This window comes from Cottoperca gobio, chromosome 9 (genome assembly GCF_900634415.1).
Source record: "Cottoperca gobio chromosome 9, fCotGob3.1, whole genome shotgun sequence".
NCBI classification, from domain to species: Eukaryota; Metazoa; Chordata; class Actinopteri; order Perciformes; family Bovichtidae; genus Cottoperca; species Cottoperca gobio.
The window spans coordinates 25,554,584-25,568,241 of record NC_041363.1 but is presented as its reverse complement, the minus strand read 5'-3'; the positions used below and the strand labels follow the sequence as shown (position 1 = coordinate 25,568,241).

The following is a 13,658-nucleotide window of genomic DNA, read 5'->3' as shown; positions in this document are numbered from 1 at the left end:
CTATTACTACAGTAATTTAATCAAAACGTTAGTGTAAATTCACAGTTTCAGAATAAGAGTATTAATAAATCTTTCTGAAGAAGCTGATTTGTGCACTTCAAGCTGTTGGTGCTTTTGGTGTGAAATATAGTGGCTCAATGTTATTACACTGATGGTTTTTGCTTTGTTTCTTTTATATGTCAAATTTTCAGGCAAAATATGTGTGTGCCAGTGAATCATAATCCACTTTATTGGCCAAGTATGTGTGCACATACAATATATTTGACAAAGAACAATAAAAGTTGTAAATTGTCTCTTCGAGTCTCAGAAATACTGTAGTTTAAGGAGAACTTGAATGAGTCACAGTCGTATACAGCGTTGCTGTCGCTCTTGAACGCAGCTCGTCACCTTTTATTCAACACAACAGACAAACTGCTTCCCGGACAGAAGTGAAACGAGCAAAGCTGAAGACAAGGTGAGACTTTATCAGCTCATTATTAATATTTACGCTGTTGTTTTGACTGCAGTTAGGAATAAAGTTATTTCCAGGACAGAGACGGAATCAGAGAGACCAGAAGACGTTTAAACCTCTTTAACTTACGTGACCTGTCTTCTTGAGTTACATACACACACGGACTGATGTCAGTTTGATTTCCAGCTGTGACAGATGAACACATAATATTATAACAGTCCTCACAGGTAGGCCTCTGTAACAGTCTGCTCTACCTGCTGTAGGCTGTGTAAAGACTGCACAGTGACTCTGAGCACCACAGTACATAACATATCCCTTAATAACACTTAAGTAACACTAATCATTATGGGAATATTAAAACCGAAACACGTGTTTCGCAGTGTGATCATGTAAACTGCGTTTTGTAACAGTGTGGTTTGATAGCCGTAACCCAAGATTGATTGGCAGTTGTTTGCACCAATGAGAGGAAGGGAGAATGACATTTAAAGGCACAACGTCCCCTTTATGTTTAAAAATGTCATTTTAATTTTAAGAATCAAGAATAACTTTATAGAAATCTTCTCGCTGAGGGTCTCGTTTACGTATGTAGGTCATATAGAGGCTTTAGTACACTGAGCAGGCTACAAAGGACACACAGTACATTGAAACAGTTGCATAACCAATTAAAAGTCCCACAAAGTAACTTTAATGTTGACTCACAATGAATTATGAGTTGCGAAGCGGTGCTCTGTCAACTCTGTCATAGTCTCAGTCCTTAATCTAAAAGTGGTTTTTTTTTATGAAAAAGTATAAATGTAGTAATTTTCAATCCAACAAAAATATTCTGCTTCAATCCATATTTGTTGGCATTTAGTTTTCAATGTGGCCAAATAAATGTATTCTACTTCACTATATCTCAGAGGTAAATATTGTGCTTTTTACTCCACTAAATTTGTCTGACAGCTTTAGTTACTTTAAAGATTTGTCATCCCCTTCTTGTACAGTAAAAAAATGCATATCTCCAAATGTGTTGATTTTAAATGTCTGTACTAAAAGGATTTAGTGTTTCTTTATGTGTTCCTACTTAAGATAAATAAACTAGCTGGAAAATGCATCGTCACAAAGCTGAAAACAGGCTTTTTTTCTGAGAAACTTTTTTTCTATGTGGTTCTCACAGCAGTAGCTCGGTCCATAGGGACTTGGTTCGGTAACCGAAGGGTTCAAGTCCCTGAAAGGTCCAAGTATAGAGAGTGGACTGAGGTGCCAGTACGTCTCCTGGGCACTACCTTGAGCAAGGCTCCAGATCTCTCTCTTTGCTTAATACTTAAATAATTTTATTTAAGAAAGATTTTGAATGCAGGACCTTTACTTGTAGTGGAGTATCTTCAGTGTGGTATTAGTACTTTTTCTGAAGTAAAGGATCTGGACACTTCTTCCATCTCTGTTCAAATTCTACACATTGTAGTTTTAACAACTGAATAAAATATACACAAACCTTTTTAATGAAAACAGGTTTATCTTATGAAAATGTTTCCTCTCAATCACATCCCCTCCCAACACATTTTCTTTCTATTCACATATTTATGGCAGGTGTATTCTTCTTACCCAGGCAGCCAGAATGACGAGCCTCCAGCTGAGTGCGAAAGAGGAGATGGTGGAGAGGTTTCTGGATGCTGCAGCCAGAGGGGACCTGACGCAGGTGTCCACGCTGATGTCTCACAGCCCCACGCTCATCAACCAGACGGGTTACAGCGGCTGGACGGCGCTGATGCTCGCCGCTCGCAACGGACATTACCTTGTGGTGGAGGCGCTGCTGTCACATGGGTACAGAGAGCTGAGATGAAGAGAAAAACTGAAAGCAATACTTCACTCAAAATGTTATTTAGAGATTAAAACACTCAACCGTTAGAGGTCTGAAAGTGACTGCAAAACTTTACCTTTTAAATCCACCTTTGAATACTCAAAAAGAAAAGATTTTGGGTTTATCACTTTAATGTTGTATCAATATGTTTTATATAGTGTATATATATTGTATATAATATATACAGTATATATTTAAATATATATATATATATGTGTGTAGTAAAAAGTACAATATTTGCCACAGAAAATGGAACTCAAGTTAAGTACAAGTACCTAAAGTACTTCAGTAAATGTACTTAGTTACTTTCCATCACTGTCTATCTTCATCAATAAAACTACATATAATTTTCCAGGTCTGTGCGCTAATAAACAAAGAATTTCAGGCCACATTTCTAAATCTTTAGTTCGACCCAGTAAATATAATGTTTTAAATATATGTTAACTAAAATCATTCAGCATTGTGTTCCCCCCACTTCCACTTCCTACCCTTGAACAGATGAACTCAGTGCTTGTCCTAAATAATCTTATCTCTTCTCTGTTTTTCGAACGTCAAGCTGTGACAAGTTCTCGGTGAACAGCTCGTCACAGACCGCCTACGATATCGCCAAGTTCTGGGGCCACACGCACATCTCCAACCTGCTGGGCCGGACGGACGACGGCTGCCAGCGGGTCCTGCCGGGCTATGACCTCCACCAGCAGGAGAACTACTTCAGCAGAGAGACGCTGGACCGGCTGAGCGCCAAGAGGACAGACAAGGTCTGGTTGGAGGATAAACAGAGCGACCCAAATACAGTCTACCTCCTGTTCTCCAACCTCAGCCCCATGGTCAGCAGCTCCCAGGAAGACGACAATGCAGGGGTGCGTGGCTGAGTGCAAATGTTACTATTAAATGTTTTATTTGAAGCTGCTGAACTATGTGTCTAGATTTAAGAGCATTCAGCTGAACACGTCTGAATCAGTGATAAGTGATAGATAACATCTAAGGACTCTTAAAGCATGAGAGGTTGCCTCTACAAGAAGCTCTCTTGGGAAAAAAAACATAAAACAACTTTCCAACCCTGAAGGTAAATCTCCCATAAACCAAAAAAACATTTTATCACAAGGTCCACTCTTACTTGTTTTTTTCAAAGCTTGTAGATGGTGTAGTTGTTATCGCATAAAATATATTTTTGTTTGGTTAAGACTGAACCTTTAAGCTCAAACCAAATAGTGTCAAATCTAATTTGGAAGCATAAATGTAAGATAATGATCCACTGTTTGAAATGCCTTGGAGAGGTATGGCCTGATCCATATTTAAACCTTTGTTCTAAATCAAAGCACTCTTGGACCAGGTCACTTCCTGTCATTTCAGTGCTGTTATGTTTTCAGCCTGCAGCCAATAGTTCAAGTCACAGTGTAGGTCAGACTTTTTCATATCAAGAAGTTGTTTTCTAATGATTGTGATTCTAACTCTTAACAGGGTGAGACCAGGCTGTGTCGGTTCAGATATGAGGCAGTTAAAGATCTTCTCCAGAAACCTGCGGCTGTGCTCATCTTCCTAGGAGTGGAGAAGAGGAAAAAACCCTCCTCTCAGACAGCAGGAAGTGTCCAGGAGGCTCCTGCTTGGTTTGCCATCAACACGGATGAAGACGCTGCTGAACTTCTTAAACGCTGCCGAGAGAAGAACTGCTGCTTCCCAAAGACACCCAACAGAGACCTGCTGAAGCTCAACGAGGAAGAGGCCGGTGAGGAAGATGTCTTTTTCTTTACCAGAGGCATCTTTCTTCGGCCCCCAACTTAAACAACATATTTTATGTCTCCCATGTTTGATTAAAATATTCTAAAACCAGCTAACTGAATAATCTTTGTTCCCTCTCTTCGTCCTGCAGGAGTTGTGGCTCAGGCTCGATCGGTGTCGGCCTGGCACAGCCGCTACAGCTTCTGTCCGACATGTGGCAGCAGCACCAAGCTGGAAGAGGGAGGATACAAGAGGAGCTGCCTGAACTCTGATTGCAGGAGCCTCAAGGGGATTCACAATACCTGCTATCCACGAGTCGGTATGGAGCTCCAAACTCTCCTCACCTATCTGCTTTGGATTAATACTATCAATACTGAGTGTAGCAGTCTGCAGGAAATCAGTTGTGTGCAAGAAACAACATCCTTTGTGAAAGCACACATTCAAAATCCATAGACGTGCGTTTGTGCTGATGTACATGAGTGAGCATGTGAAACCCTTTTCACATATGAATGCAGTGAATATCCATTTTTAATGCTTTTTGTAAAAAAGGTTTAAAATGAAAGTTTTCTGCTCTGGGATGTAGTAATGACTAATTAGGAAGGTGTTATCATAGGTTTGAGTCCAGTTTATCCCTAAATAGGGCTAACACCTTTAGTCAATTAATCAATTATTCATTTGCAAAACATTTGATGATCAGATTTGTCATTTTTATAAGCAAAAATGACAAAAACAGTAACCCCATACACTAACTATATTAAAAGAACTCAGTGTTGGGGAGTAGTGAACTACATGTAAATACTTCTTTGACATTTGACTACTGAAACTACAAAGAAATGGGGAAGTCAAAAGAGAGGCTTCTGTGTAAAAAGGAAGTGGAAGATGTTTTAGTTTTTTAAGATTGTGTGTGTGTGTGTGTGTGTGTGTGTGTGTGTGTGTGTGTGTGTGTGTGTGTGTGTGTGTGTGTGTGTGTGTGTGTGTGTGTGTGTGTGTGTGTGTTTTCAGACCCAGTGGTCATCATGCTGGTGATCCACCCTGATGGAAACCAGTGCTTACTGGGAAGGAAGAGGATCTTTCCAGTTGGCATGTTCTCCTGTCTGGCTGGATTCATAGAGCCCGGTAACCAACACAAGCGCATACAGGCACACATTGCACTGACTTACTCAAACCTTGATCTAACATGTGCCTGAAACCAAATGTAACCTTGAACTCCTTCCCTGTAGGGGAGACGATGGAGGAGGCGGTGAGGAGGGAGGTGGAGGAGGAGAGCGGAGTGAAGGTCGGACCGGTTCAGTACGTCTCCTGCCAGCCCTGGCCGATGCCCTCCAACCTCATGATCGGCTGCCTCGCTGTGGCTACGTCGACCGACATCAAAGTGGACGAAAATGAGATTGAGGAAGCGCAGTGGTTCCCACGGCAACAGGTGCAAACATAACAAATTATACTGTTTCTACTATTAGAACTAACACTGATGCTGCTCATACTAATAATGACAATAATTATAGTATAAGTACTATTATTTATGAATATTAATATATTCGTTCATAATTGACCTTCGCACAAGTTCCATTTACTGGAAAGTGTCTAGAGCTTTCAGCCATATCTCATGGCCATCATCAGTGGATGGTGTGGGCTCAGGCTGTCATGGAGATGGTTCAGCAATGATAAATATTTTTATTTTTTTATTTTAAATTGATACAGGATATATAACACTATATATACAACCAAGTATTGATAAATGTGCTACAATATACTATACATAAATATACTACTATAATATTAGCATAGGAATAGATATTGGTGTAATACATAATATATGTTGTATTATTTTAAATGCAAAATGAGAACAATAACTTATAATGATTACAATCAATGAAAAACAAACATTTTTCAGGCAAAATGAAAGCTAGAACTAGAAGAAAAGTCATAGTAATAATATATTACAATTGAGCATAGCAAAACTATGTGTAGATAGATATCTTAAGTATAAAAAAATAAATAATAATTCCATGATTATCTGAATTATTTTACAAATCTATCATACTATTTTTATGAATACATCTTTTTCTCCCTGGACTGTCCAGAACAAGGACATTGAGATGTCTTTTTAAAAACAAAGTAAAAGTGACGATGGAGAGCGCAATTGTGCTGTTTTCTAATCAAAAGAGAATTTTAAAAAATGATTTTAGTTTTTGTGTGAAAATACTGGTGTTTAATCTAATTATTCTCTGTTTTGGTTTAGGTGATTGACTCCTTCAGAGGAACCCGTCCAGCCTTCACTGTCCCTCCAAGACAAACCATCGCACACCAGCTGATCAGACACTGGATCGGCATGAACTCTAACCTCTAACCTCCAACCTTTAGCACTTGACGTCCAGACTGTCAAATGGATCTAAAAACCACCAGCTGTCTGAACTTTCACAGCTTTATTACGGCAAACCAGCTACAGCACCATCAAGGGAATCACCAGATTGTACATGACGCAGTACTTTAAAGTGGTTTGTATTTACTGTTAAATCCAAATCATGTGCTCATATGTGGAGAATCACAGTATAAGAGTCCACACATGGTTTTATTAAAAATGTTGGCTTCTGTACCATCCCTTCGGTATGTTGTTTTGTCCGCTAATGGACTGATTACATCTAGCAGTATATGCTTGCCGCTGAGTATATAATATAATAATAATAATAATAATAATAATAATAATAATAATAATAATAATAATAATAATACATTTTATTTGGAGGCGCCTTTCAAGACACCCAAGGACACCGTACAAAATACAAGAGATAAAAACAGCAGGACATTGGAAGGGAGAGCAGGCAAACAACACCAATGATATGGTGGAGACACAGTAAGAAAGCAAGAAAGAGAAGAGGGGGGGGGGAAGACAGAGAATGATGGAGACTACAGAGTAGGCCAGTTTGAACAGGTGAGTTTTGAGTTGGGACTTGAATGTTGTAACAGTTTCGGACTAGAGAATGGGGGTGATGTGTTCAGAGGATTTGGTACGGGTCGTGATCCGGGCAGCAGCGTTTTGGATGATTTGAAGTCGGTTGAGCAGTTTGGTTGGAAGGCCAGAGAGAACAGCATTGCAGTAGTTGATCCCTGATGTCACAAAAGCATGGACCAAGATTTCTGTACTGGATTGGGCAGGGACTGGCAGAGTCTGGAGATGTTGCGCAGGTGGAAAAAAGCAGTGTGGGTGATTTTCTTTATGTGGGGTGCAAAGGTAGAGGGTGCTGTCCAGAGTGACACAAATGCTCTTGACCTGAATGGAGAAGCCATCGATGATGAAGTTTGGGGCAGCGGAATTTTGTGTTTTGGATTTAGATGTCGAAGGTCTGCGGTGAACCAGGGAGCGGTGTGAACAAAGGAGACTGCGAGTTTTGAGGGGGGCCAGAGCATCCATGGGAAGAGTAGAGACAGTCATTGTAGTGACTCACCAGTTCAGCAGGGGAGAAGGATGGGGGAGGACTAGGGGAGGAGTTAATGAGGGTGGTGAGATCCGTGGTGTTTAATGTTTCTGAATGGTCTTCGGAGATGGTCCGTTGCTTTTTTATGGTGGATAGGGGGGCGTTGACCTTAAAGGAAACAAACACTGAGGTTAGAGGGAGTAAGACCAGTGCAGCAGATTAAATCCAGTATGTGACCTTTGTTATGCGTTGGGAGGTTGACATGCTGTGTGATACCAAGACATTTAAGAAGTGAGGTGAAGTCATTGGCAAGAGCACTGGAAGAGTCGTCGATATGGATGTTAAAGTCCCCCACGAGGATGACAGTGAGGGACATCGCGCAGACAGATGTTAAAAGTTCTGATAGTTCAGTGAGAAAAACAGCAGAAGTTTTAGGAGGTCTGTAGATGGTAACAATAATGATGGGTGCAGAGCCAGTGAGTTTCACAGCTAGGCAGATAACTCTCATAGTCTCAGTCATTACACTCTGACTTTGGCTTTGTAGCACTATATAACATTAAGCAAGGATGTGCAAAGATTCAAAAATGTAATTATAATTTATAGAATAAATGTGACCACCAGGGAGACGTGGTTTTCTATACATCTTCTCACAGGTTCAGCCAATGACATCACTTGTGCAAAACTGGAGTATTTTTGTCTATTTAAACTTTAAATGCTTACAACTGTCAAAATGTGTTGTTGATTATGGTGCTTTTAATTTTAGCTGGTTTTAGCTCATAAAAGCGTTTCCATCTCCTGCTGTAAAACTGTACAATGTATGATGGTTCTTTTCTGAAGCACAGAGGTTTTGTGCGTTTTTACTCAACACGATAAGAAAGTTAACTTTAAAAAATGTGATGATTTAACAGACGTGATAATCATAACCTCTAAGGATTACATGAATGCTCTGTTTTAAGGCAATTCTGTCTTTCATAGTAACATTGTTGATATTTATTTACAGATTTAAAATTACACAAATTGATCTAATTAGGGTTAATTACTACAGACAATTAAAACCCTGTAATGTACATACATTTATTAATTTATCCATTAATTAACCTCAAATTTGCTTCAGGTTCTTCAAGATGCGAATTAAAATGTTGCTACCTTTTAATGTTATTTTGTGCATTTAAAGAAAAAAATGTAAACTAAACATTGCTGCCCACCAAGATAGCTAGTTTGTTAAGCTAACTTACTCGACGCCCTGGGCTAACATGGATCTACATTCTGTTCTCTCCTTGTTGGTCGATGGTGGAAATTTGTGAATTTGCAAGTTGAAATCTACGGGAAATCGCGATGAACGATGTTTGTTAATATAAGGTTTGTATCACCTACTCACTCCTTTGTGGCTTACCTTGGGTGGAGTTTGGACCCGGGTCTCAGCGTTGATGATCTGTTCCTTCACCACTGGACCATATCCGGCACAGACTAAAGGCCCAAACGCTCTGAAAGCCTCTAATGTGCACATTTTGAAGAACATCTATTGGTTTCAAATGGTTGAACACGCACCAAAACCGTTATGAGGCGCGTCAAATTGCTTCTAAAAAGCACTTCTACCCCGACCTTATTTCGATTTTGAAAGTTTTCAAAGCTGTTTTTCCGGCAGCCGCAGCACCTGTTAGCAAAGAGCTAAAGGAATGAAATAGATTTTTCCCCAGTGGACAATATTATATTTATACTATTTATTTATTTAAAGAAATAAAGTATTAATAGTTGTGGAGACTCTTGTCCACTGTCCGTTACAAGGATGACAGAGAGGAGGTGTAGTGTCACACACACACAGCTTTATTCTCACACAGGTAAGCTTTATATCACAGGCACAGCTGACAGGTCGCTCTGCTGTCGGCTGCTCTGCTGTCCGCTGCTCTCCAGGCTGCGCTGCGTCGTGGCTGAAGAAGCGTCTCCGTCTCCTCTGGAACCCAGTCTACTGCAAGAGAACAGAACCAGGCCATCACCATGCATTTATTATGTGACTGATTACCTCATTCCGTTCAGCTGTCTGGCCTCCAGCTGGGACACTCCTGTCTCTCCCCAGCAGCCGGCGCCCTAACCACATCCCCCCACCGCCCGACTCAGGCTGGGAGCCCGCCGGCCGCAAGCTGACGGGCGAGGCACTCTTTCTCCACCGTACTGTAGTTCACCTCTCGCTGAGCCAGCTTCCGGCTAATGTACAGGGCGGTCGACCCCCTCCACCTCTTGGGACATAATGGCTCCCACCCTGCTGTTCGAGGCGTCGGTCTGCAAAAGTTAGGCGAGAACAGTAGTGGCTCCCCACAGAGGGCTTTCTTTACCCTCTCAATCTGAAGCACCCTTTCAGGTCGGTCAAGGGGCAGGTCAGCTCCGCAAACCCCGGAATGAACCGATGATAGTAGTCGGCCAGCCCCATGAATCTCCTGACCTCTTTTTTCGTCTTAGGCGCCGAGCAGGCGGAAATGACGGCAGTCTTTTCCAGCTGAGGCCGCACCTGCCCGCCACCCAAGTGGTATCCCAGTTACCGTACCTCCCGCCGCCCAACCGCACACTTCTTCGGGTTGGCTGTGAGCCCTGCGCTACTCAGGGACTCGAGCGCTGCCCCCACCTGCTGCATATGCTGCTCCCACGTCTCGCTGTGTATAATCACGTCATCCAAGTAGGCAGCAGCATACGCAGAGTGAGGACGCAGAACCCGGTCCATGAGCTGCTAAAAGGTGGCTGAGGCTCCAAACAACCCGAACGGAAGAGTCACAAACTGGTATAAGCCATACGGAGTGGAGAAAGCCGTTAATTTTGAATTAGTTTAAACTCCATATATTGAAGTTGTGATTTAAGCCATGGGAATGGCAATATACTGATTGCTTGATCAAATGAGTGGACTCTTGCTGAACTTCAAGTGCAGCAATCAGTGTGTTGTTTCACACCTCTTGCTTCACACCAAACCTTTCACATGCCACACCTTACACAACAGCTGTCTCTTCTGTGCACAACTTACTATGCAAAGATGCATGTAATAGAACAGAAATATATACAGTATATCTCAAAAGTGAGTACACCCTTTAGATTTTTGCAAATATTCTGTTATATCCTTTCAGGGGATAACATTATCCTACTGAAACTTTGATATAACTTAAAGTAGTCAGTGTGCTGCTTGAATAACAGTATAGATTTATTGTCCTTTGAAAATTACTCAGTACACAGCTGTTAATGTCTAAACAGCTGGCAACAAAAGTGAGTACACCCCATAGTGAACATGTCCTAATTGTGCCCAAAGTGTCAATATTTTGTGTGACCACCATTGTTATCTAGCACTGCTTTAACCCTCCTGGGCATGGAATTCACCAGAGCTGCACAGGTTGCTTCTGGAATCTTCTTCCACTCCTCCACGACGACATCACGGAGCGCACGGATGTTGGACACCTTGCACTCCTCCACCTTCCTCTTGAGGATGCCCCACATGTGCTCAATTGGGTTTAGGTCTGGAGACATACTTGGCCAGTCCATCACCTTAACCTTCAGCTTCTTCAGCAAGGCCGTTGTCATCTTGGAGGTGTGTTTAGGGTCATTATCATGTTGGAAAACTGCCCTACGGCCCAGTTTCCGAAGAGAGGGGATCATGCTCTGCTGCAGGATGTCACAGTATATATTGGAATTCATGTGTCCCTCAATGAAATGCAGCTCCCCAGTGCCGGCAGCACTCATGCAGCCCCAGACCATGATGCTGCCACCACCATGCTTGACTGTAGGCAAAACACATTTGTCTTGGTACTCCTCACCAGGGTGCCGCCACACACGCCGGACACCATCTGACCCAAACAGGTTTATTTTGGTCTCATCAGACCACAGGACATGGTTCCAGTAACTCATGTTCTTGGATTCATTGTCTTCAGCAAACTGTTTGCGGGCTTTCTTATGCATCGGTTTCAGAAGGGGCTTCTGTCTGGGGCAACGGCCATACAAACCGATTTGATGCAGTGTGCGGCGTATGGTCTGGGCACTGACAGGCTGACATCCCACTTCTGCAACCTCTGCAGCAATGCTGGAAGCACTCGCACGTCTATTTTTGGAAACCAACCTCTGGATATGACGCTGAGCACGTGGACTCAACTTCTTTGGTCGACCCTGGCGAGGCCTGTTCCGAGTGGAACCTGTCCTGGAAAACCGCTGTATGATCTTAGCCACTGTGCTGCAACTCATTTTCATGGTGTTGGCAATCTTCTTATAGCCAAGGCCATCTTTGTGAAGCGCAATAATCCTTTTTTTCAGCCGCTCAGAGAGTTCCTTGCCATGAGGTGCCATGTTGTCCAGCATTCAGAGAGAATTGTGCCCAAAACACCAAATTTAACAGCCCTGCTTATCATTTACACCTGAATCCTTGTAACACTAACGAGTCACATGACACCAGGGCGGGAAAACAACATCATTGGGCACAATTAGGACATGTTCACTATGGGGTGTACTCACTTTTGTTGCCAGCTGTTTAGACATTAACAGCTGTGTACTGAGTAATTTTCAAAGGACAATAAATCTATACTGTTATTCAAGCAGCACACTGACTACTTTAAGTTATATCAAAGTTTCAGTAGGATAATGTTATCCCCTGAAAGGATATAACAGAATATTTGCAAAAATCTAAAGGGTGTACTCACTTTTGAGATATACTGTATATATTCATATTTCAACCATGCTTAAAATTAGCTGGCTGAAATTTTATCCAACTCAGCATAGGAACTGGCGCTGTGAATTTGAAGAAGATTGTTCAATAATTGACAGTTTAAGGTTAATACTCTGTGTTTGGATTCATGTCAGACATGTGTAAAATGTATGAATTAAACACTGTATTGCCCCTTTCTGCTATATACTTGCCCACATCCCGGAGCATGATTTCGGGCTGAAATTAAATCCACTATTGCCCTTTTTGTAGTGTCATATTTCCCCATATACGTATATACGAGCTGGTTTTTGGTCATGAATTAGTGTGTTATTAATGTCCCTGTCAAAGAGGGGGACATCATGGAGCTCATGTGCCCGAAAATAGTGACTTATGGCCGGGTAGATTATTGAGATTTCGCCCCTGGGTCTTTTACACTTATTTTCTCCACATACATGTAGGGAAGTGGCACGATTCTACGTCAATTACACGATAATATACATGGTCACTTTGGGATGCCTTCCCAGGGTCCCACAATAATTGGAGGCTGCCTGGGAAAGCTAAATTGAATTCTGAATCAATTTTTCTTATTTGTGGAGCACTGGCATTTTCCTCCGCAAAGTTATATTAATAAAAGTGTTTTTCACGTTTTTAATATTCAGAATATTTGCATTCGAAAGCGCATGAAAAGGACATGGAAGAACATCAATTTGGGGTAACTTCCCAGGGTCTAGTTCTAAAAGGAAATTAAATTCTGAATACTTTGGTGCTATTTGTGGAGCTTTAGCATCTTCCCCCGCAAAGTTATATAAATAAACATGTCTTTACATTTCTTTACATATTTGGCCTATTCCGTTTACACCCACCAGGAGGCAGCATCATTTTAGGGTAACTCCGCCTGAGTCCACTTTCTGCCATAAATTCATACTTTCTATTATTAATATCTCCACAATTATATTTTTTTGACAGTATCCAACAGTACATATGAACTGGCGCTGTAACTTTCAAGAAGATTGGAGAAGGATTAATTTTTGCCATTTTATGGCTATTTATATTTTATTACATTGTTACTCAATGCTAAGGGCTAGCTGGCTGAAGAAATCAAGACAGTATCCAACACCCCATGAGAAGGGAGTGTTGGGTTTTGAAGCCCAAAGGGCGCTGTGATTGCCTTTCAAATGAATCCAGTAAACTTCTAGATGATCAAGATACTTATTTATTTAAAGTGATGACAGCATTTCAAAAATACCCTCAGCCGACGACACTTTCACACACCAAGTCCACAGTCCGAATCAATAAAGAGCTAGTTAGCTGTCTGTTGGTAAAAGTGAAAGTGGTACAAAAACATCATAAACATTTTGCTATATTCTCTACAGAAGGGTGTCGTCGTCTCTCATTGGTCCATGTTGGCGCGGTTATGCCCCTTGGTGGGCAGTCTTGTTGTGACGAGATGGAGGTAGACCTGAAACTCTTTGAAGAGAACCTACAGTGCTGTTGTGCAATAATACATTTTGATTGAGGTGGACGAGTACATGTGATAATCATTAAGTGTGACACAATACAATCAGGAGT

The 13,658-nt window shown here is 41.5% G+C and overlaps 1 protein-coding gene across 2 annotated transcripts; it reads left to right on the top strand.

The window, feature by feature from the left end:
- The first annotated feature begins 330 nt into the window (after positions 1-330).
- Positions 331-6,608, top strand: nudt12 (nudix (nucleoside diphosphate linked moiety X)-type motif 12). Of its 2 annotated transcripts, none has more exons than XM_029440751.1 (8): positions 331-454; positions 2,021-2,254; positions 2,848-3,151; positions 3,753-4,017; positions 4,162-4,329; positions 5,013-5,126; positions 5,231-5,430; positions 6,250-6,608. In XM_029440751.1, exons 2-8 carry the CDS (start codon positions 2,049-2,051, stop codon positions 6,355-6,357), a joined length of 1,365 nt encoding a protein of 454 aa, XP_029296611.1. In that variant the 5' UTR covers positions 331-454; positions 2,021-2,048; the 3' UTR covers positions 6,358-6,608. The 2 variants fall into 2 exon arrangements, with proteins under 2 accessions (XP_029296611.1, XP_029296610.1); XM_029440750.1 differs by having other exon boundaries at positions 340-454; positions 2,040-2,254.
- Positions 6,609-13,658: the final 7,050 nt, after the last annotated feature.

Coding starts and splice junctions, on each gene's coding strand:
- nudt12 (XM_029440751.1), top strand. CDS start 2,049: ATGACGAGCCTCCAGCTGAGTGCGAAAGAGGAGATGGTGGAGAGGTTT. Junction 3,152..3,752: donor AGGAAGACGACAATGCAGGG/GTGCGTGGCTGA, acceptor AACTCTTAACAG/GGTGAGACCAGGCTGTGTCG. Junction 4,018..4,161: donor GCTCAACGAGGAAGAGGCCG/GTGAGGAAGATG, acceptor TTCGTCCTGCAG/GAGTTGTGGCTCAGGCTCGA.